Source organism: Rhamphochromis longiceps, linkage group LG13, assembly GCF_057381845.1.
Source record: "Rhamphochromis longiceps isolate RC_006_pf linkage group LG13, R_longiceps_female_GT1.1, whole genome shotgun sequence".
NCBI classification, from domain to species: Eukaryota; Metazoa; Chordata; class Actinopteri; order Cichliformes; family Cichlidae; genus Rhamphochromis; species Rhamphochromis longiceps.
This window is the reverse complement of record NC_140569.1, coordinates 18,720,095-18,742,091: the sequence shown is the minus strand read 5'-3', so window position 1 is coordinate 18,742,091 and position 21,997 is coordinate 18,720,095. Positions and strand designations below refer to the sequence as shown.

At 44.0% G+C, this 21,997-nt stretch overlaps 1 protein-coding gene and 1 long non-coding RNA gene across 3 annotated transcripts in view; one reads left to right on the top strand and one right to left on the bottom strand.

Annotated features, from left to right (window-relative positions):
• The first annotated feature begins 4,668 nt into the window (after positions 1-4,668).
• Positions 4,669-21,997, top strand: part of LOC146655668 (A-type potassium channel modulatory protein KCNIP2) — a 125,905-nt gene continuing 108,576 nt past the window's right edge. Inside the window, exon 1 of one of the 2 annotated variants that reach the window (XM_085428176.1) lies at positions 4,669-4,973. In XM_085428176.1, coding sequence (XP_085284302.1) covers positions 4,901-4,973 — 73 coding nt within the window. In that variant the 5' untranslated portion in view covers positions 4,669-4,900. The remainder of the gene's footprint in view (positions 4,974-21,997) is intronic. The other variant, XM_085428180.1, reaches the window with a different exon arrangement.
• Positions 8,210-21,997, bottom strand: part of LOC146655670 (uncharacterized) — a 38,695-nt gene continuing 24,907 nt past the window's right edge. The window contains exon 3 of the long non-coding RNA XR_014914340.1: positions 8,210-8,809. This is a non-coding gene — a long non-coding RNA (uncharacterized LOC146655670). The remainder of the gene's footprint in view (positions 8,810-21,997) is intronic.

Sequence of the window (21,997 nt, the reverse complement as noted above, 5' to 3'; positions counted from 1 at the left end):
TTAGTATCTTGCCCAGGGATATTTGGTATGCAGCCAGGAGGCAGCCTGGGATCGAACCACCGACCTTCTGATTAGTGGCTGACCTGCTCTGCCACCTGAGATACAGCCACCCCAAATAATCAACTAACAGTGCATATTATGTTAGCGCGATCTGCCTTATTACAAAACCTGCCATTACTGTGCATTTAGGTGACCATGATGAGAGAGACAGAGTCTGGCTGGCTCAGATGCTGGCAGTTCTCGCTGCAGTCTACCGGTAGCGTCTCCTTTCAGGCCAGGATAGACGAATGTCACCGAGTAGTGACTAAGTTTGTGGTAAAAGGCTTGCACCCATTTGCAGCACATGCCTCCGATTTTCGGTAAGTGAATGTGTTTAATTGTAGGCAGGGACATTACTGGATGTTCTTGTGTAATTGCTACAGAATAATTTATGTTATACTTTGTTATTGCTACAGAAGAATATTTATTTTATTATTTTACATTTACAATTTTTTTTCCTGGGGACCCTGTGACACCCCATTGAAGAGCCATAGGCTGGATCTCTTAAGATCTCACTGTTGGGTTTGTAAGGCCATGTTACTCCTAAATTTCTATCTTGTTCAAAGAGAAGATATAAAACAAATTTCTAAGCTAATCGACCTTAGTGTTCTCCTTTTTTAAAAAGAATCGATAAGAGAATCAATAAAGAATCGAATCATTAAACAGAATTGAAACTGGAATCGGAATCGTGAAAATCTTATTAATGCCCATCCCCAATCACGGGGCTTTAGAAGACATTGATACTATGTTCCCCAGACCTGAATCCAAGTGAGAACCTCTATAGCATTATTAATCAGCCCAAAGTAGAGACTATACAGTAGCTCGCTGATGACCTGATCCAGATCTGGGAGAAGATCCCCCAGGACACCATCTGCCATCCTGTCAAGACCGTGCCCAGTTTTTGTGAGTCCATTCAGGAACTTAGAGGTCATAAACTTTACTGATGATTTCAAATCATTCAAAAAGTTGATGATTTTGGTTTTACTGACCATTGTTGCGTCATTATCTTCTCAACAAATCATACAGTCTATATCAATAAAGATATTCAGCTTGAATATTTTCTACCGATTTGTGATTTAATGTGAAAGTGTATATTGCTATAAATATAAGTGTGCTTCAGTTTGTACTTGGAGGGTGTGCGTGCATGCATGCATGAGTGTGTCTGTGTGTCTCACTGGACGTCATCAATCACTCACTCAGTATTGGCTGCATGACTGAGGGCAAACTGTCAGCTCTGTGCTGGAGGTTGCTGGCTGCAGTGAATAATGAAGGGAAGTGTCATTTAGATCTTTGAAGTTCTATATAACGCTGCTTTACAAGGAGGGTTTTCTTTTTACTGTGAGAAGCTACAGGCTTTCAAATATACTCAGCGACAGCTATTTCTAAGCTAATCCTTCTTATTCCATCTTTTTGTGCTGAATTGCAGAAGTGTTCAGGCAAAGAATCGTTACCCTTTTTCTCCCATTACCGAAACTGCAAAAAACATTTCCAAATATCTAATATTGTTTTTGAGAGAAAAAAAACACCAATAGTTTTTGTGACAGTGCTTTTTGTTATATTCTTATTTGTTTTTTTTTTATTCTTTTCTGCTTGAGTAACATGCATGAATCTTTGTTTGGGGTTCCCAGAGTTTTTTGCTATTAATATTCACAGTGCAGTTTGGCTCATGAAAGAGTTACCAAGGACAGGGGACTGACCTTGGGGTTGCAGGGGGAGCCATAGGGTGCATCTCAACAGCCTTTTCTTTCTTCTCCTCTTTTGCTTCCCTACTTCTGAGTTTTTATCAATTACATACAGACACCAAGCACAGTCCGTAACCTGTTTGAGCCTTTGAGGTGTGAAAAATCTGGTTACAAGGTGCTGGGGGTTTATGGGTTGGCTCGGATTAAGCAGCTAATTCGGGCTGGATTTGAATTTTCTATCTTGCAATGTGCAGCTTCTTTCACATGCACACTGACATCGGGCTGTGACATAAGAGGAGATTATTGTACATTTTAGCATATGTAGATATATTCCCGAGAGTTGTGTCAGGGAAGTTCAATAGCCTTTCACAAAAATGGCAAATGAATAATGCCGTCTCCTTATAGTTGAAGAGCAGGAAATAATCTTGAATTAGAAGCATGAATAAACCCTTGTTTGTCCCTGATGGTCTCTGTTAAAATTATAGATGCAAACAACAACTTGCTAACAAAACAGCAGCAGACCTCACTATCCAGCTGGCATCATGCCTGGTTGCTGGTTCCTGCTATTCTGTTCTGGGATACAACAAGGTTGTCTCTGGGTCACTGCACAGTTATGACGTGCACACATTCACATCTAGGTCTGTCTACATGGCTAGCTTTGCAGTCACAGGCAGCCTTCTCATCAGCGACTTGCCCATTTTCTTTATTATAACTTTGAATCACTGAAATCCCCTCTAACTGGCCATGAATCGATCTCCCCACTTCCCCTATCCTTCATTCTCGCACACCCCTCCTCGGCTTCATTTAGAATCCACCTCTCCTTGTCTCATTTCATTTACCACACACAGAAATCCAATCACTATCCAATTGTCCGTATCTGTGAAATATTTTGTTGGTGTTAGATGACAGAAAAAGCAGGCCTTGCGGTTATTGCCGGGCTCCCTCAGTTTATTGGCAGCATGCAGGTTTCAAATGAAGCTTAACGGGGGGAACATCCAACTCCTCATGACCTCATCTCACCTCTTTTCCAAGGTGTTTTGGTGTCCTTCCGGTGTACTTCACAATGAAATTATAAATGCCAACAGATAAAACAGCCATGAAGGCATCTGCAAGGTAATGAGTAGCCAGAGCGCCACATATGAGGATGTTTTCATGCACCTGCTGCTCCCAAGTTTGACCAAATGAGCAAAGGTAAAAGAAGCAGTGATAAGGTCTCTTTCTGTTGGTGGAAATGTATTAAAAAATAACAAGTTGCAATAAGAGTAGAGGAACAAAATAAAGACATGCCCAGACAAGCTGCCTCAATATACCAGGGCCAAAGACATGTTTATTTTTCCAGTGTTTATTAAGGTAGCAACTGTCACCCCCATGTGTCTTTTGGTCTGTAAACACGCAAGAACACAGAAATTGACATGTGTTATAAAACCACAGCGAGGAGCTCAATAAGAGATAAGATACTCCAGTTTTTTCATTTTGCTTTTTTTTTCTCCTCAGCTTCGCACAAAACTGTGTCAATGTGATTAGAAGTGATCACAAAGTTTATATAGACGTTATTAAATCTGCAGGCAGAGGTGGGGTTGGCTCCATTCCTTTTCAAATTTGAGTTGGAGATGATAAAAACTTTCACTTCAGTGCGTCAGTCAGCCAGCAGTTCTAGCTGAAAAATAGACTGAACGCCTTAATGGGAAACAAAACTAATAATTCAGTCCTTTTTTGTACTGAAAATACTTTATTTATTTTGATTAGAAAAACACCTTAATAATTCCATAATAAGACAGTAACACTTTCTTAAATTCACTTTCTGAAGTGAATGGCTGAACAAAATCACTAACTTTTAAGAGCAGTTCAACAAGAATAAATTATAGCAAAGACTTTACTTAACTCAAAATTAATGTGGAACCAAATCATCTCTTACAGAAGCAAGCTGTCATCAGCAGCACTCCTCTACATAACCGTCTTGTTACACTACATATGAGACAAGTGCAGAGGTACATGCCCTAACAATTTGCTTGCAGACACAATGTGCACACTGCGTGGGATAAATGCACACATAATGTGTATATTCAGTTGCAGACAGAACACTTAAGACAGCCCAAATGAAGCTGAAGTCATGCAAACAACCTTTCAGTGACACTTTTCTAATTGACATGTCAAAGGATTTCCCCTGAGAGCAGGCTGGATGAGCAAACATAATAGTGAATGGGGTCTGTAGCACCTAGGTCACTACAGTTAACAGCGCTCTTTTGTGCAAGTGGAAGAAACATCTAAATCGCCTCAAATGCAGAGTAGGTGACACAGGATGATGCTGCAACTGTTCATGCATGGAGCATGGTTAGAAGGATACAGATCATCATTGATGCAACCCCTGATATAATGTAGAAAACTCTGGCATCAAAGACAGATTGCTTGACAGATTGTGACCAAATGTCATATTGTGGTAAGTGAGCAGGAGTGAGGCAAAATGAGGCAAAGACACTGAAAAGGAGAGAAGTGAGGAAGAAAAAGCATAGACACAAGACTTCCCAGTGCCAGTGAGTATTTATAGATCAGATATAGTCAGAACCTCTGCCTGGCAGCAGCGCTGAACTCCTTGTTGCTCCTGCTGATGTCTCTGTACACATCCGACCTGGCTCTGGCTCTGGAGAACATTTGAAGAGGATGTGATGGTGATATTAATGGTAAAGACTCAGGCAGAGGACCAACTCACTGACATGCTGCATGAATGAAGCCAAAAGGGCTCTAATGCTGGGAGACGGGGGAAACTGGATTCACCGTATTTTCATATTCACACTTTATTCACCTTTTACATGTTTTAAGACCTCCCGTCAAATCTTATCTTTCTGAATTTTCTTTTCTCTTTCTGTTTGCGTGTGCGCATGTTCACAGTCAAGTGTGTGCGCGCGCGTGCCAGCCCAAGCGAAAGTAGCGACCAGGAGCGCTCTTGGTTCACTCAGCTTCTGGATGCCGAGAGCGCACACAGAAACAGACACGCGACATAACGGCACACGCGTGGCTCTCTCCTTTTCCTTCATGACGAAGCAAATATGACTTGTTAATGTCATTATACTTGTAGCCATCCTCAGTGAAGGCGAAAAACAAACCACAATTATTTTCGCAAGAATCGCCAACACATTATCAGCTGTTTCCCACAGTTCCACATTCCGGCGCACACAGGGAATATGAAGGCGAAAAACCGTGACCAAAGCTTGTCGGACTCCAGAGAACTGGACGGATCCTATGACCAGCTAACGGGTGAGTGAGCTTCTGTAACACCGGTGGTTGCTGAATGATTTGCTTCAGGTCAATATTTTGTGGAAAAAACACGAACTTCAGGTGCTTTTGAAATGTTACAACCTGTCCGCCGTTCACCAGACTGTTCAAAAAAAAAAAAAAATGCTTCAAAAAATTGCTAATTTATGTCTTTTGCCTTTTGGGGGAAAAAAAAAAAGAAACGTTTTAATGGAGGGGCATAAATCACATTTTTCATACTTTGACAACGAGCTTCACTGTTTTTATCAGTACTTTAAAATAGTTTTATTGTTTTTTGCTTGTCAGCTAAAAGAGTTAGAGGATGGACAAGTTGAAACAGTGCATTGAAAAGACAAAAAAGCATTAAATGTATCAGTGTTGCATGTTGCTGTAGTTGCGTAATGTGGTGCGTATTGTAGGCGAGTGATGGACTGTTTCTGCAAGAATGTTAAGTGTGATCAACTGTGTGATTTTGCTGGCTTGGCTCAGCGATGGGGGGGACCACCTTACTCTAACTGTGTCCACTGGTGCTAAAAGCGCTGCGGGTATATATCACTTGGCTGACCGGAGCCAGTTGCCAGATTATGAAGTTCCAACACATTTCTCTCTTTTTGACGTTTTATCACTTTAGACGGGAACCTGTCATGTCTCGGTGCTCTTATTGTGTTCAAGTTTGGACCTTTTGAAAAAATGAAATAAAATAGGAGAGTGATATTTTATCAAGTGCGGCTAATATCAATATAAACTTGGTCCAATAGTGCCAGCTACAGTGAAACGAAACTGTTGTGTGTGCATGTATGCGTGTGAGCTAGAGACAGCACCTTTCGTAGCACTTTGTCAGCACAGATGAGACTCGGCACACATTAGTGTTACAGCGATATAATGAACCAATTTATCGAGTGTCAAGCGAGCATCCCTGTGCATACCTATGCTTTGTGTGTGTGTGCCCATTGAGAGCTAAACACTCCCTGTTGCCGTCAGTTGTCACATTATAGTCAGCGTGTTCACAGCATCCCCCTGCTTATGTGTGCACCGTTTTGCTTATTAAGTGCCAGCTGCCTAAATAAATTGCTCGCATTCATGCCTGAACACATCTCAGGCCTGCGAAGGGAAGTTGTCCCTGTCCAGTCCAGACAGCTGTATGCCTCAGGCTCGAAGGCGACACTTTAATCTCGTTTGCACTCTTCCACGCATTAGCAGCTAAGCAATGCTTTGTCACATTTTTAATGCATCCTAAATTAGGAAAAGATTGCTGCGGCCCTGATGTTAGTGTCTGCAACAGTGTGAGTGCTGTGAATATTTTGTGTGCAGGTATGTACAGTATGCGTGGGCGATCTAAGAAGCAGCAGCTACACTTTTTCTATTGCCCATTGTTGAAAGTTCAAAGCAACTATTTTTTTTCCTGCTGAATTTAAAAACACCCATAAGCTTTCTTATTTTTCTCCTCTTTCGTTCCGCATTTCGTTCTTCTTCTTGTTTTTCCTTGAATTTTCATATGTGAGTTTGATGTAGATAAGGATTAGATTAGAAATGTAACAGAGCAGGACACAAAACTCTCTGTAATGTTAATCTAAGCTATCAGAAACATCATTTTATCCCCTTCTCTCTTTTCACTTCAGCTTGCTGAACTGCCCCCCTGTGTCTGACTGTCCACAAGAAGTCATATTGCTATTTTAATAGTTGAGCAAAGGCGGCGAGAGAGCGGTACTAAGTCATTCACTGTGCTGGAGCAATTTACTTCTGGCATAGTTATTAACGGCTTTTTCAAAGCTGTGAATAGCATGGTTAATTCATCTTTGCAAGTCGCTGTCAACTTTAAGTCATACTTAGTCCTGATAGTTTGCATGGTGATTAAGGCAGGCTCCTGCCAAGAAAATGTGAAGCAACTTGTATGCTGTATTCATTACATCTTTAGTTTATGGCATTTTCTTCTCTATATTATTGAAGCAGAAGACCACAAAGTGGCCCAAAGTGCACATGAGTTTGTGCAGCAGAGACAGAACAGATGATAGGAGACTTTTCTTCATTATTGGGACCAAGCAGAAAAAGTCTACAGTGTGATGTGTGTGCATGACTTGTGAAAATGGGTTCTTAGGTGTTTTGTGTGTGTGTGTGTGGGAAGGACGGTTACAGGTGAGTCATTCTTCTTACTTACCAGTAGCTGGTGAACGGGATTCAGCGGGATGAGTGTGTGTGCGTCTCTGTGTGTGTTTGCGTGCTCGGAGCGAGGCTGACCTGTGTTGCTTAAAGGCAGTGTGGGCGGTCTCCAATCACAATTTGAGTGAAATGTAGCCCTCTAGAAATAACTCCCTCTCAGCCTGCAACATTGTACAGAAGTGCACCCCACTGCGTGTGTGCATGTGTTGGAGTGTGCGGTAGCCTGGCATTCCCCGTTGTGTGTAAGAGCACTGGCTGAGAGATGAGAGGTAATTATAGAAGCGTGGTGCAGTAATCTCCTCTTCCACCTCACAATCCACACTCAAGAGGAATCATATTAACTACAGACACACACAGACATACAATGTCTTCGCATATGCACATTGCTATTATCTCAACTTAATAAAGCTTCCCTTGGCTCTCTCCCAAATCCAGAATACTATCAAAAAGCTAGTGATATGATAGAGTAAGTGTGTGCGAGTCATTGCGCTGAAGTGGAAGACAAGGTTGGTAAATGTCATGTATTAAAAAATTTTAGCAAAATGTTTAGTTTTTGCTCCTCCTTCATCCTCTTCCATGCCTTCTGTCTTCATGCTTGGATCATCTGCCACATCCACTCACACTTTTAAGGGATCAAATATTGCATGTGGAGGTCTAAAAATCTTTATGAAGGGCTCAAGAAGTGATGGAATTTGTTTTTCCTGAATGACAGCTACAGATAGAAAATATTGTGTATGCATGTGCTTGTGTTCAGAGGATGTAAAACACGTGATAGACATGTCAGAAAAACATCATCTTCCATTGTTAGGCATCTGAGCCGATAGCCCACCTTTCAACAGTCAGCACAAAATGGAAGGTTTACTGACACACGCGTATAAAGGAAAATGTACACACACTTACAAAAGGGACAAAAGGGAACTATTCATTTTAAATACACCAGCTTAGCTTGCCACAAGGAGCAATTTTTAGCCTTTTACTGAAGGTGCAATATGTAGAATATATTACTGTAGAACAGGTCAATAGCAGACAGCAGGGTTAGGATCCTTTTTTCTTTAATTAATTTATAGCTTATGGACGTCAAAACAACTGGCACAGTCTCAGGTGGTTGCAGGGAGTTACCAGGAAAGGGGTCACTCCCTTGGAGTTTAAAAGAAAACGTACAGTAACTGCAGCAAACTGATCTTCTGTCTCACTCAGCCTGCTGCCCAGTGTTTGTTGCCTGCCTTTACTGTTACCTTCCAGTCATATACTGCCAGGCTTTCACCATGACTGACTAGTGGTCAGAATAACAGACTGTAGAAAAGATCTCAAAGCAGGCTGCGCTGCTTCTTCTTATTCTCATTTCTGACTGGGATTAACTTGACGCTACACTGACTCTCTTCAGTAGATTTCTGAGCAGCAGAGTACACATATACACAAATCAGTCATACTGTAACATTATGAACACTGACAGGTGAAGAGATAAACACTAATTACCTCTCCGTCATGGCACCTGTTGGTGGGTGGGATATATTAGAGAGCAAATGAACATTTACAGTGGTCAGAATGTAACAAAGTAGTCCAAGGATGGAACAGTGAAGTACAACAGGGGGCGGTGGCGTGGGTGGCGAAGGCTGGCCCATGTTGTCTGATCCAACAGATGTAGACGTACATCAAATTGCTGAAAAAGGTTGATGCTGGTTCTGAAAGAAAGGTATTAGAATATACAGTGCATCGCAGTTGTTTGTTCTTTTGGGCCGACACAATATTAGTCAGGTGATCATAATGTTTCGCATGATTAGTGTATCTTGTTTTTACATAAATTATCTGCTAATATTCTGCTGATAATAGTTCAATTTCGAAGTGTTTAATTCTTTAACCTTTTAAAGTCACAGTCTTACAAATTGCACACTTAATTTGGACAGATTATTTATTACACACACACACACACACACACACACACACACACACACACACACACACACACACACACACACACACACACACACACACACACACACACACTGTTTGTAATAAGTCATGTTAATAGCACAGCACTGAGAGCCGTGCCAGGCTTAAAGTCACGATGGACTTTGTTCGGATCAAGAAAGATAGCCGTGAGAGAGGGTAGAGGTTTTGACATCAAAGTTATTAGATGGTTTGGAAGCCTCATGACACATAACTCAGAGTCCTGACGGAGCCAAAGCCCCCATGGTGAAAATCATAATTTACAACTGTCAGACCAAACTGATTTCAGGGGATAGACTGCCTTCATAATTGAGCTTGTCAAAGGGAGTTTAGCCTAGAGTCACCTTCTAGGCATGGCGGCTTTTGCTGCAGCTAGAACTGTAATGGCCAGTGGCACTAATTAAAAGCCTTGATTTAATGTGTCATCTGATGTGCCAGGAAATGTGTGACACTAGTTGTCTTTTTTTGGGATCTCACCCTCGTTCCTCAGCCCAGGTTCCTCGTGGAATTGCCAGAATTGCCAACGTGAGTTGGCCGTATGCTTACATAAAGAAATGCTCAGAGTGGTTCACTTAGGGCTTATCTGTCACACTGGTTACATTGCTGAGGGAAGGAGAGAAGGATGTGATAATGAAAGCTGGGAAGGAAGGAAAGTGGCAAGGGAAGGACAGAAGCAAAGTGCAAGATGATGAATTAGTTTTCAGACAGTAATGCATTTGCCAGGCAAATTCAAGCAGTGCTCTTCGGCACTCTGTAGGCGTTGGTTGCCCTATTATAAAAGCTTATTCTGCCAATCAAATCCTGCTAATGCACATTTCCTAACAATCGCTTTTGTCTAGTAATATGAAAAATGCCCACCTGAGACATGAGTTCTTTTTGACATTCAAATTTGTGCTTTTTAATGAAAAGTAAATTAGACGTTTGAGTATTGCAATGGAAATGTTATCATCCTAATTTATGATTTTTATTTCTAAATAATCCGTTCTAAAATGATCTTTTAGTTTCTGTTGCTCGCCTTTCCCGTGTCTGTCAGCTTTACAACTATCCATCGTCAAACCAAACTCCTTCCCTAGCCCTGATCCTGCTTTCCCTCCTCTCCAACTATGTCAAGCCACAGCGGGGCCATAGCTTAATAAGGCTGGAGGCAAGAATCAATCCTAACGAGTTTTAATCTTTGACCAAATCTACGGAGGGCCAGGCGATTGTTAATTAAAATAAGCCCTGTTCACCTCCCCCTCCACGCCCCAACCCCTTCTCCTCTGCTCTGTAAACACATTCATTTATAAATACCTACAGGGGGAAAAGGAGAGGAAAAGACTTCAGAGGATGGAGAACAAAGCAACAGGAGATGGGAAGGTTGAATGAAGGAGCAGCGTTTGCATGGGAATGGTCAATGCGCGTCTCAGGCTAAGGATGAAGGAATTAACGGACAATGAGGAAAAAACATGAAAAGAGACATTTAATCCAGCGTATGAAGTCAGAGGGTTGTTTCCCCCCCTTCAAATCAGTCCAATGCTGCTACCTTGTCAGGGATATTTATCAACAAGGGAGAGATTGACTGACAGAAAGTGTCTCTGAGTGTGACAGAACCCTGTGTCACTCACTGTGTGTCGCCCTCATGCCTCACTGTCGTGTCACTCATGACATCTGATCTGCATTAAAATTATTTTCTGTCCATTAGCTCAGCCATTCTCTATTAGACAGGAACTTACTCATCGGTATAGGTACAGAATAAGCAAACAATGCAATTCTGTATATTATAATCTAGATTAGAACTGCTACCCTTTACTTATGCCCTTGGTCTCTATTGTATATGTTAGGAGTTAGATCCTGCGCATCTCAGATGGAAGATAGGAGAATATTGTGCGTGTGTGAGGCTGTAGACATTTGTGTAGAGGATGTCTGAAGGTTAACCGTGACCGAGTCTTTCAGGGGAAAGGATGTCTGGAGAAGTGAGTGGGTGTGTGCCACTGCCTTCCCCCATGTCCTTTTTTAACTTCAGAGTAATCCGGTGGCTAATTCAAACGGTGCATGTGTGCAAAATTGAATTTTAAAGAAGAGAATGCGTATTATTATCTGCCGATCTGGTGCGCGTGTGTTTTCAGTCAGTGAAAAGCAGAGATGGCTCAAACAAGGAAAAATTAAGTAAAACTAATTTAGCTTTTACTGATAAATATCCTACTGAAGTTTTTGAGAAACAACGTTGGTGTGATTGACAGCACAATCAGAGCGATAAGAAGAGCGGTGGAGGTGATTAGGGGAAGCTTGTCAAAGCAAATGGTCATATGCTCACACACCACAAAGATGAAACACACACACACACGCGCACACACACGCGCACGCGCGCACACACACACACACACACACACACACACACACACTAATTTATTTGGCCTGAGGGATAGTAGTGTGGGAGAATAATTCTGCTGGTCTTACAATCAATCAGTTAGTTTTGACAGAACTTTGGACAGGCTGTAGTCAATAACACACACACACACACACACACACACACACACACACACGCACGCACGCACGCACGCACGCACACACACACACACACACACACACACATTCAAGCAGAGCAACACATAGTGGGAAACGAAGGAACCACAGTGGGAAAAAGCTGGTCAATATCTGTCAGTTAGCCTAGCAGTCAGAATAAACTCAATGTCTCTCGGTGCACACAGTCTCTAACTGATAGCCCAATCAAGCCAAGTTTAATGGAGCATCTTGTCTGCTGCTTTGCTCGGTAGCAATGAGAAGCTCCATGCTTTGCTGTTCTAAACCAGAAGGAGAGTTACTCATGGACTTGAGATATTGAATAAAATTCTTACAGATTTACTGAAAACTCTAAATAAAAACATATTGTTTTTGTCTTTTGGGGTTTTAATTCAATCTCTGAGATTTAATGGTAAAGTTATAAACTACAAAAAGACTGTAAACCAGCAAAATCTACACTACACGTGGTGGATTAAAAACCAAATGCAAACACACTCAATGATCCTGAAATCCCAGAAGAAAATGACTCATTCTTGTATCAAAACAGAAATTTACATTCGGTGCTGGCAGGACAAACAAATTAAGAATAAATGATGCAGGTGGATGAAATGCTATAGGAGACGAGAATCCAATTTGTATCTGCTTGTTACATTGCAAGGTGTTGTCATCTGACAGCAGAAATCATTAAACTAGCATCATTAGCTCCCTGCCAGACCTAAGCTGCCCTTGCTCTGGCCCCAAAATGGCCACCATCATCATATCTTCTCTGTCAGCCTGGGGCCAGGTTGTCAGAGGGGACACTATTTGACAGCTTGGTCTTTATCTCATCCCAGGAGAGATGCTGAAGTCAGCCAAAAATCTCAGTGAGACTGCATACTTCCTGGAATGCTTTAGATTTTGTTTCCTCGCACATGTCACAGTATGCAAATCTAAAGCATTCCAGGAAGTATGCCATGTGTGAGAGGAGGTTGTTAGGAAAGGGCAAAATGCTGAGCTGAGATTTTCATGTTCATGTTCACAGAACCATGTCTGTGTCTTGAACCGGCCTATACTATCAGGTAGACACACAAAGCTAGGCACATGTAACCTGCAAAGGTGGAGACTTAAGCGGACTAACAACATATTTGTATACTTGAAAATCCATTTTCTTTAATCATCTCCATTGCACACTGTTTGCTCCGGGTATTTGCTTGTTGGCTGTGGGGCTTGAAAATCCTATTTTCCCCTTGCTATCTCCCTCTGGCACTGGTAAACCGATTACTCACATAGCAACCTGACGTTCCATAAGTGCTTTTCCCCAGGCACCGTGGCCTGGTGCCAGAATTTCATAAGAGTTAATGGAGTATACTAATCAACACACACATAGACAGAGGCACGCAAACTCACACACAGGCAGGTTTGATTGATTGCTGGAGTGACAGTTGTGACAGCAACGGGATCATTACCGACTGGAGCAGGGCAACAGTCCCTGACATTAGAAAAGCTGGACCTGAACCTCATGCTGTAAACAGGAGAAAGGACTGAGAGAAGGACAAAGAGTGATGATGATTTCAAATATTAAAGAAAGGTAGAGAAACAGGTGAGAAAAGTTTCTTTCCTAAAAAGCTTCCTGACTTTTATCAAATTCTACCTTTTTACAATATAAGAAAAATTGCCTGCGAGTCAAATAGTTAAGCTAAACGCCTTCCAAATACGGCAGTCTGTAAGAACTGCAAATTTCCCATCACTCATCTCTTGACATATCAGCGCTGTTATTGGTGTGCATTCCTGTCCTTTTCAGCTTTCTTGGTTTCTCAGGTCATTTCTTGATTTAGTTTTCTGGTCCTTCAGATCTTTTTTTTGGCTTTTTGGTTAGTGTGACATTACCAGCTTCCTTTGTTGATTTCTATAACTTTCATTTTTCTATTTCGGGTTAGTGTTGGGGTGAAAAAGTTTCAATTGTCAGGGAAGAACTTGCCATCACTCCTGAAACTGAGCCTCAGTCCCCCAAGGGTTGCTCTAAGAATTAAACAGATGGGCAAACCTCCAGCTCCCACCTATTATAAGACCAGAAGCTTTTTGGAAGAGCAATACACCAAAGCTGACATCAATGAGTTTAAGCAGAACCTTGGTGATTCAGATAGCATCCTACCCAAAAGCTGCAAGAAAGAGGTACGACAAAAACAAGCAACATTATCTCATGAAGAAAGAGGAAATCAGAACCTCAACCCTCTATCTTCTTTGTCCAACATACAGTACCTCCTCTGCACATCTACCAGCAAACCTTTAAACCATCTCTGCCTCGCCTCTCTAAATTTGTCTCCAAACTGCTCAACCTGAGCTGCGCCTCTGATGTACTCATTTCTAATTCTGCCCGTCCTTGTCACTCGCAACAGAAATATTAGCATCTTCAGCTCTGCCTTCTGTCTTTTTGTCAGTGCAGACATGCATCATAGCAGGTCTCATACCATCTTGTAAAGCTTCCCTGTCACTCTTGCTGCTATCCTTCTGTCGCAAATCACCCTTGACACTTGTCTCCACCCACTTCAACCTGCCCGGGCTCTCTCCTTCACTGCTCACCTCTCAATCATCTACCTTCACTATATCCACACTTTGCATCTTCACTGTTACACCTGTCTCCCTCTCATTCACACACATGCATTCTCTCTCGCTTTCATTCCTCTTATATCCACAGCATATCTCCACTTCACGCCTCTCTTCCACCTCCACTCTCTCTACCGATCACAATGTCGTCTGTGAACGTCATAGTCCACGGAGAATCCTGCCCGGCCTCATCTGTTAATCAGTCCATCACCATTGCCAACAAGAAGGGGCTCAGAGCCGATCCCTGATGTAATACTACCCTCACGTTGAACCAATCTGTCACTCTTACCGCATTCCTCACCACTGTCTCGTTATCCTCATACATGTCCTCCACAACCGTCAAATACTTCTATGCCACGCCTGACTTTCTCATTCAAAAATTATAATAATTACACTAATACTTATCCCCAATTTTTTGTGCGCATTTTTCAATCTGGTGAAGATACGGCTATGCAATTGTAAAGCTGGTATCAAAAGATTTATGGACTGTAGATATTATTCTGAAAGTTATAAAAGACAGAGCCCCAAATATTAAAAACTACCTTCTGGCAGAATTCAGTGTTACCTTTGGTGCCTTTAGAGACACCTTATGTGAAGTTTATCTGGAATGCAGAGATGAGCTTACACCTATTTGGCTCCACTCTCTGACTTATGAATCCCATAAATCCTTCTGTGTCATGTATAGAAAAATCCAATCAGAGACTGACCTGTCCCTAATTAGCAGACGTTTGGCTCATCATAAAACTCTAGCCTGCTCCATCTGCAGTTCTTTCTCCTACACAGTCTCCCCCTGCACAAGAAGTGTTATTCCCAAACTCTCACACCAGCTAAAAATGATCAGTGTTCCATTCTAAAAACTATCCTGCAAAGCAGCAGATACCTTTAAGCCTCCAGTCTCCTGTCTGCAGGAATTCAAATGAGAATGTTTATACATTTCCTAATTGTAAATATATTCTTGTGTGTTGGTGTTCAGGCAGCCACCCACACTCTGTGTCCCAGGAGCCTTCATCCTGCAAAATCGGGGGAAATAAACATCAAGCATCCTTCTGCCTTTCAGCTCCATCCAAAGCTCTTTCAGATCACTCTAATAGATACTTTGTTAATGTCCTTATCACCAGCTTAGTTCAAGCATCCCAAGCAGTCCATTAGCAAGTGCTGACCAAAACAGTGTGATATCTGTAAGCCTGCAGGTTGAAATGGTAAACATGTTACAAAGCATTTCTTCTTTCTTTGAGTAAAACCTTTGTTGTCACCAACAGGAACTATTTATACAAAAAATACCTCAGCATCGATCAGTTGGCTCCTCTTGATTCTTCCATGCACAATTTCCCTGTGGGATTAATAAAGTTTCTCTCATTCTGATTCTGAACTCCTGTTGAGCCCTTTTCTTCGTGCAGTGAACATTGCAGTGCAGAAGATGAAGCTACATGGCTGGAACAAGCAGATATTATGATGTCAAAGTCATGCCCCTCCATCCCTCACAGTGGCATCTTTTTGCTGTGATATGATGATCAAAAGTTTTAACTTATTAAGTTGACATTGGGATGTCACACTAGCGTTTACACTTCTGACAGCCTGCCAGAAGAATTCTGCTGTATACGGTATAACACCTAGAAAGCTGCTTTATTATTTTTCAGTAGTTATAAACATTCATCTGCCATGATCTCTATAGTCAGCTTGCTGAAAGTTACAGTAAAGTGTCTAAATACCTATATTAATGTTCATATGATACATTTACTGACCTTTAAATTAACTAATGAATTTTAGACCATTTGAAAAAGCTTAAGGTGCACTCTGAGAAGAAAATGCATAAAAGGATCATTTCAGTGAAAGTAAGACTTGAAATAAAGTGGAGAATATAAGAGCTGGCTGAAAATGCTTGCTCAGTATTTGATGTACCGAATGAACTGATTTATCAGGTTTCCATTCTTCATAAAGGCACAGATGTAACCTACTGTATTAGACTGTCTGGTAAAATTATTTTAATTATTTCGAGTCTGGACAAAAGTGAAAAAGGAAAAGAAAATGTACATATGTGATCTGGCTAAGCAGGGGTTTAATAGTGGTATGATTATTTAATTGTTTAGAGTGATACTCAAATATATTTTAAAACTGTCAGGTGTTGCATGATGTTTTCTTTTCCTTGTTTTTCCTCTGATATGAAACATTTCCACCTTAAATTAATGGAGGGAAAGGCGCAAACTGCTGCATTAAAAACAAACAAAAACTCTTGAATGCAGGAAATGAACTGCTTAATGATAACAATCATTTGCATCTAATATTGCATGTTTAAATAAAAGCCATAATAAAAATCATATTTGTAGAGAGTTGTAGAGAAGTGCCTGTCTGAAGGATGCTTTATTTGCTCGCTCTAGTTAATTTTTTCTTTCAAGCCAAAAGATGCTTCCAAAACGGGGTGACTGAAGGAGAAGTAGAGAACACACTTGCTGCAAACTCAAAAAGTCATTAAGAAGGCTAACGATTATTAATGAGGCCCAAATGAATTCATGCGCTAAAATATGGGCCTGATTTTGACGGCAAAAAGACGCTCTGCTGGATTTTGGCATCAAAGGAGACATTACTGATGGTGGGGCTGTCCTGACTCGCACTTAGGAGGATAAGCACAGTTTGGGGTGATTAAAGCTGTAACTTTATATTCAGTGGATAGTTCTTACAAGCCTTTAATGTGCCAGTCATCCTGTTTACTGTAGTGTGTTCACTCTAAGTCTGTAAAATAAGTTCACTGCCTGTAACTTATAAAAGAAAATACATATGCATATGGGCAATACTTTTTCCAATCATTCTTGGATCTTCCCATTTTAATTAATTCCTTGGAACCTGAAGCTGCTGACTTAGAGGATATGAGGAAGAAAACACTGAATTGTATTATTTTATAGCCACTACTTGGCTACTTGAATAACCTTATGTCTAAAAAATAAATGAGCTGTAGAACAATGACTTGTTTCAATATATCCCATGAAATCTAGTCAGTAATAATAATACATTACCAAAATTCAAATCCAGTTAGTGTAGAGTTAAGTGTGTCATGTTTCAATCGTCTGTCTGTCAGTCTGTTAGCAGACAGACATACAACTTGGACCTTTTTTTTTTAATTAAAAGTGTTGAAAAGGTGGAGCATGGGTAAAGGAAGAAGCTGCTCATTTCTGGTTCGGACAGATCGAGGGTGGATACTGGAAATTATTTTCATAATTCAGTTGCACCAGCAGCTTATGAACTGGCAGGTCTGGCAACTCCTTGGGCCTCTAGGCCATTGTGGAGAAACTTTGCCTTCCCCTTTAATCAACCAGTGGACAATTTGCAATTCAATTTTCAGTAGAAAAACTCAGGAGGGAGGTGCACACCAGCTGTTTCAGAATGTGAGAGTGTGTTACAGAGGTCTAATAAGCATTGCTCTGAGCATATCATTTAATGTGACTCAGTTGTTACTCAAATACTTGGACATGTGTGTGCATGGTGTTATTTATTATTTTTGAATACATGATTATGGCTTTTGTTTATAGTGTCCTCCTTGGTGGAAGCCTAACACTACTGATTTGGCTTAAGGTCATATAGTTAAATGAGTGACAGACAGGCATCTTTCTGCTTCTTTCTGAGTTTTTCCCTGTAAATCCACATTTTAGAGATGATGTTTACATAGAAATTAAAGCAGAAATGTTGCCAGACCTCCTTTTCAAGATGCATCTACTGCACATGAGACAAACACATGAGTTTTTTTTTCTCATGTATTCACTTTTCACTCCCCTTTTTTATTTTTCTCCCCCTCTACTTTTATGAATGAGACACATACCAGTAATGAGGCTTTTCCACTCACTCTGCTCTCTTCTGTTCTTCACTCCTCCTCTCCATCCTTCTCCTTTCTCCTCTCCTCCCATTCTCAGAGGTGGGAAAAGTGATTAAAGTGGATATAAAGTTAATGGTTTCATCTCCAGTCCCTGTGCTTGGGTGAGCACAAGTTGTGGGTGTACTGGGCATATTACTGGAAATTCCTCTGTGTGTGTGTGTGTGTGTGTGTGTGTGTGTGTGTGTGTGTGTGTGTGTAGGGGTTGTTTGTCACTAAGGGAGATTTATTCACATTAGCCCTTTAGTTGAGTAAGGGCAGTGCAGTGAATTCTGAATAAGGTCAAATAGTTAAAGAAGTGAAACACAGACATCTTTCTGCCTGTCAGACATTATTTGTGAGAGATGAGTCAGTCTTAAAGTACATGGGAGGAAATCACTCCAGATGAATAATGGAAGAAAATTCTGTATGTATTGTGCTAAGAAGTGACATAAGCAGCACAATATCAACGGGCCATCTGGGATACTTCCAGGATGAACCAATTCTAATGTGACAAGCTTCCTTTTATTATTAATGCTAAGTTTTGAATTTTTTACATAACAATCTGTTAAGAGTGGGCGGCGCCAATGTGAAGAATATGTGAAAAATTATCACACAATAATATTGGTATGATTATATTGTAACGACTGTGGGTTTGGGGAGCTGACTGGCTAAACTGCTCACTAGCTAAACGGCTAGCGGGGCGCTAGCAGCTATCGCTAAACTTCGCAATGAATGGAGAGCGCTCGTGCCTCGTACACCGCATGACCCCGAGCGTCTCAGCAGCAGACTGGTAATCCCCGAATAATCCAGCAGGAGGCAGTAGTGGTTCACCACAGGCATTTATTCACCATCTTTTTCAACAACAACGTAACACTGCTGACACCGAACCCCTATCACGCTCCCACCACATAGAGTCGCGGTGTCAGCCAACCATGCCAATTCACCCCCCTCCACAGAACACACATCAACTTCACTGTGGCTTACATTAACATAACACTAACACAACATGCAAATCAAACACATATGAACTAGCAGAACGATAGAAAACACAGAGACAACACAATACCCAGAATGCACCTGGCTAACAACCCCAGCCAGGTCATTACACAGCCCCCTCCCAAAAAGGTTTAGTGTCCCCACAACCTTAACTGTCCACACTGTAGTCCAGCAAATGTCCGGGCCGGCGTCGAGTACGCTTCGGCCTCAACTGGGAATCCATGGCGCCCCCCTCCGGGCCGGGCGTAGGGGGCGAGGAGTCCCCAGGCTGCACACCAGCCTGCGGGTTGGGGGCAAGCGGATGGTATGGCGCCAGCCGGTCCTTGTGTAGCACCACCCGCCTTCCCCGCCCCGGCATCCGGACTCTGAAGACCACCTCCGACAGCTGTTCCAGGATTTCGCCCGGGCCTTGCCAGTGGCTCATGAGCTTGGGGGTCAGCCCCCGCTTCCTCTGGGGGCAGAACACCCAGACCCGATCTCCGGCCCCCAGCATAGGACCGTGCGCACGGGTATCATACGCCCGTTTCTGGCGGGCCCCGGCTCCCTCCAATGTCCGTCTTGCCAGTTGATGCACCGTGTGCAACCGCTCCCTGAGCCGCCGGAAGTAGTCCATCTCTGGTCCACCAGCAATCTCCGGCTCAGGGGGCGCTCCGAACACCAAGTCCACCGGGGTCCGGAGCTCCCTTCCGAACATCAACGCTGCAGGAGTACACTGACTTGACTCCTGCACTGCTGTTCGATATGCCCACAAAACAAGGGGCAGGTGTTGGTCCCAGTCCCTCTGATGTTGGCTGGTCAGGATGGCCAGCTGGGTGGCCAGCATGCGGTTGAACCGCTCAACCAGACCATCGCTCTGAGGATGGAGGGGGGTGGTCCTCGTTTTTCTCACCCCCAGCCTCCGACACACTTCTCCCAGCACCTGGCTCTCAAAGTTCCTCCCTTGGTCGCTATGGAGCTCCTCCGGTACACCAAACCGCGTGAACATCTCATCCACCAGAGTCCGCGCCGTCGTCACCGCACTCTGATCCGGCACCGCGTACGCCTCTGGCCACTTTGAGAAATAATCCATCGCGACCAGGACATACCGGTTGCCGGCATCAGTAACAGGGAATGGACCCAGGATATCCACTCCGATCCGCTCCATTGGCGCCCCAACTAGGTATTGCTGCAATGGGGCATGGGAGCGCTGGCTGGGACCTTTCTGCGCCGTGCAGTCGTCACAGCAGTGGACGTGGATCTCCACGTCCTGACGACACCCCAGCCAGTAGAACCGCCGTCTCAGCCGTCGCAACGTCTTGCCGTTCCCAAAATGGCCAGTACCTGCAGCCCCATGGACCCAGCGGAGGACCTCAGGCCGCAAGGCCCGGGGAACCAGGAGCTGGAGTATGTCGCCTCCCCCGTCTGGCGCTCGCCACCGCCGGTAGATTACACCGCCATGGAGCTCCAGGCTGTTCCACTGGGAGTACAGCGACTTTGTCTCGGGCCCTTGGGAAGACACGGCGGACCAGTCTGGCCGTGTCCCTGCCTCCATCCAGTCCCTCACCATCTCCAGTGCTGGATCGCTCACCTGGTGCTGCTGTAGCTCCGCCGCGGTGAAAGGTTCCTGCCCTTCATCCACACCCTCAGGTTCTGCTGCTGCCGATGTCGGACCCCGGTCCAGCTCCTCCATGCGCCTGCAGTACCGGCACTCATCCGCAGAACAGGGGCGCCTGGACAGGGCGTCAGCGTTGGCGTGTTGCCGCCCTGGTCGGTGCTGGGCCTCAAAGTCGTACTCTTGTAGTATTTCCAGCCACCGGGCCACCTGACCCTCTGGCTGGCGAAAGTTCAGCATCCAGGTTAGGCTGGCGTGGTCTGTCCTGAGCAGGAACTTAGTGCCCAGGAGGTAAGGTCGGAAGTGACGAACCGCCAGGACCACAGCCAACAGCTCACGCCGGGTAACACAGTAATTCCTCTCGGCCCGGCTGAGGCTGCAGCTGTAGTATGCCACCACTCGCTCCTCAGCCTCTCCCCTCTGGGAGAGCACCGCTCCGACCCCCACGTTGCTGGCGTCGGTGTCCAAAAGGAAAGGCTGGCTGGGGTCAGGATACGCCAAGACCAGGGCACTCACAAGGGCAGTTTTCAGCTGCTCGAAAGCCGTTGCACAGCCCTCCGTCCAACCAAACCGCTGACCCTTGTTTGTCAACTGATGCAAGGGGCTAGCGACGGTGGCAAAGTCTTTTACAAACCTCCTGTAATAGGAGGCCAGCCCCAGGAAGCTTCGTAGCTCGGCGACGTTCGATGGGGTAGGCCAGTCCCCCACAGCAACCACCTTCTCGGGGTCAGTAGCCACCCCCTGTTCGCTCACCACATGTCCCAGGAACTTCACCTGGCGAGCAAGAAGGTTGCACTTGGCCAGGTTCAGCTTTAGTCCGGCCCCGCGGATGGCAGTCAGAACCTCTCGTAGGTTGGCCACGGCCTGTTCAAAGTCCTTAGCATGAGTCAGCAAGTCATCCAAATAGACCACGCAGCGGGCACGGGGAATGTCTTTGAGGACCCTTTCCATTAACCTTTCGAACGTGGCTGGTGCATTGCATAGTCCAAAAGGCATCACCTTAAACTGCCACAGTCCTTGCCCTATGGTGAATGCAGTCTTGGGCCGCGCCTCGGCAGCGAGCTCCACCTGCCAGTACCCACTGCGGAGGTCTAGCGAGCTGAACCAACTGGACCCAGCGATGTAATCCAGTGCGTCATCGATGCGAGGTAACGGGTAAGAGTCCTTGCGGGTGACCGCGTTCAGACGCCTGTAGTCCACACAAGGGCGCCACCCCCCTGTTTTCTTCCGCACCATAACCATAGGTGCGGCCCATGGACTATCCGAGGGTTCAATGACGCCATTAGCTGCCATCTCTTTTATCAGTCCCTCGGCAGCTTGGCGTTTGGCGAGGGGCAGGCGGTGGGGCCGCAGCCGGATTGGAGCAGCTGCTCCAGTGTCTATAGTGTGTTGCACCAGGCCCGTCCTTGTGCA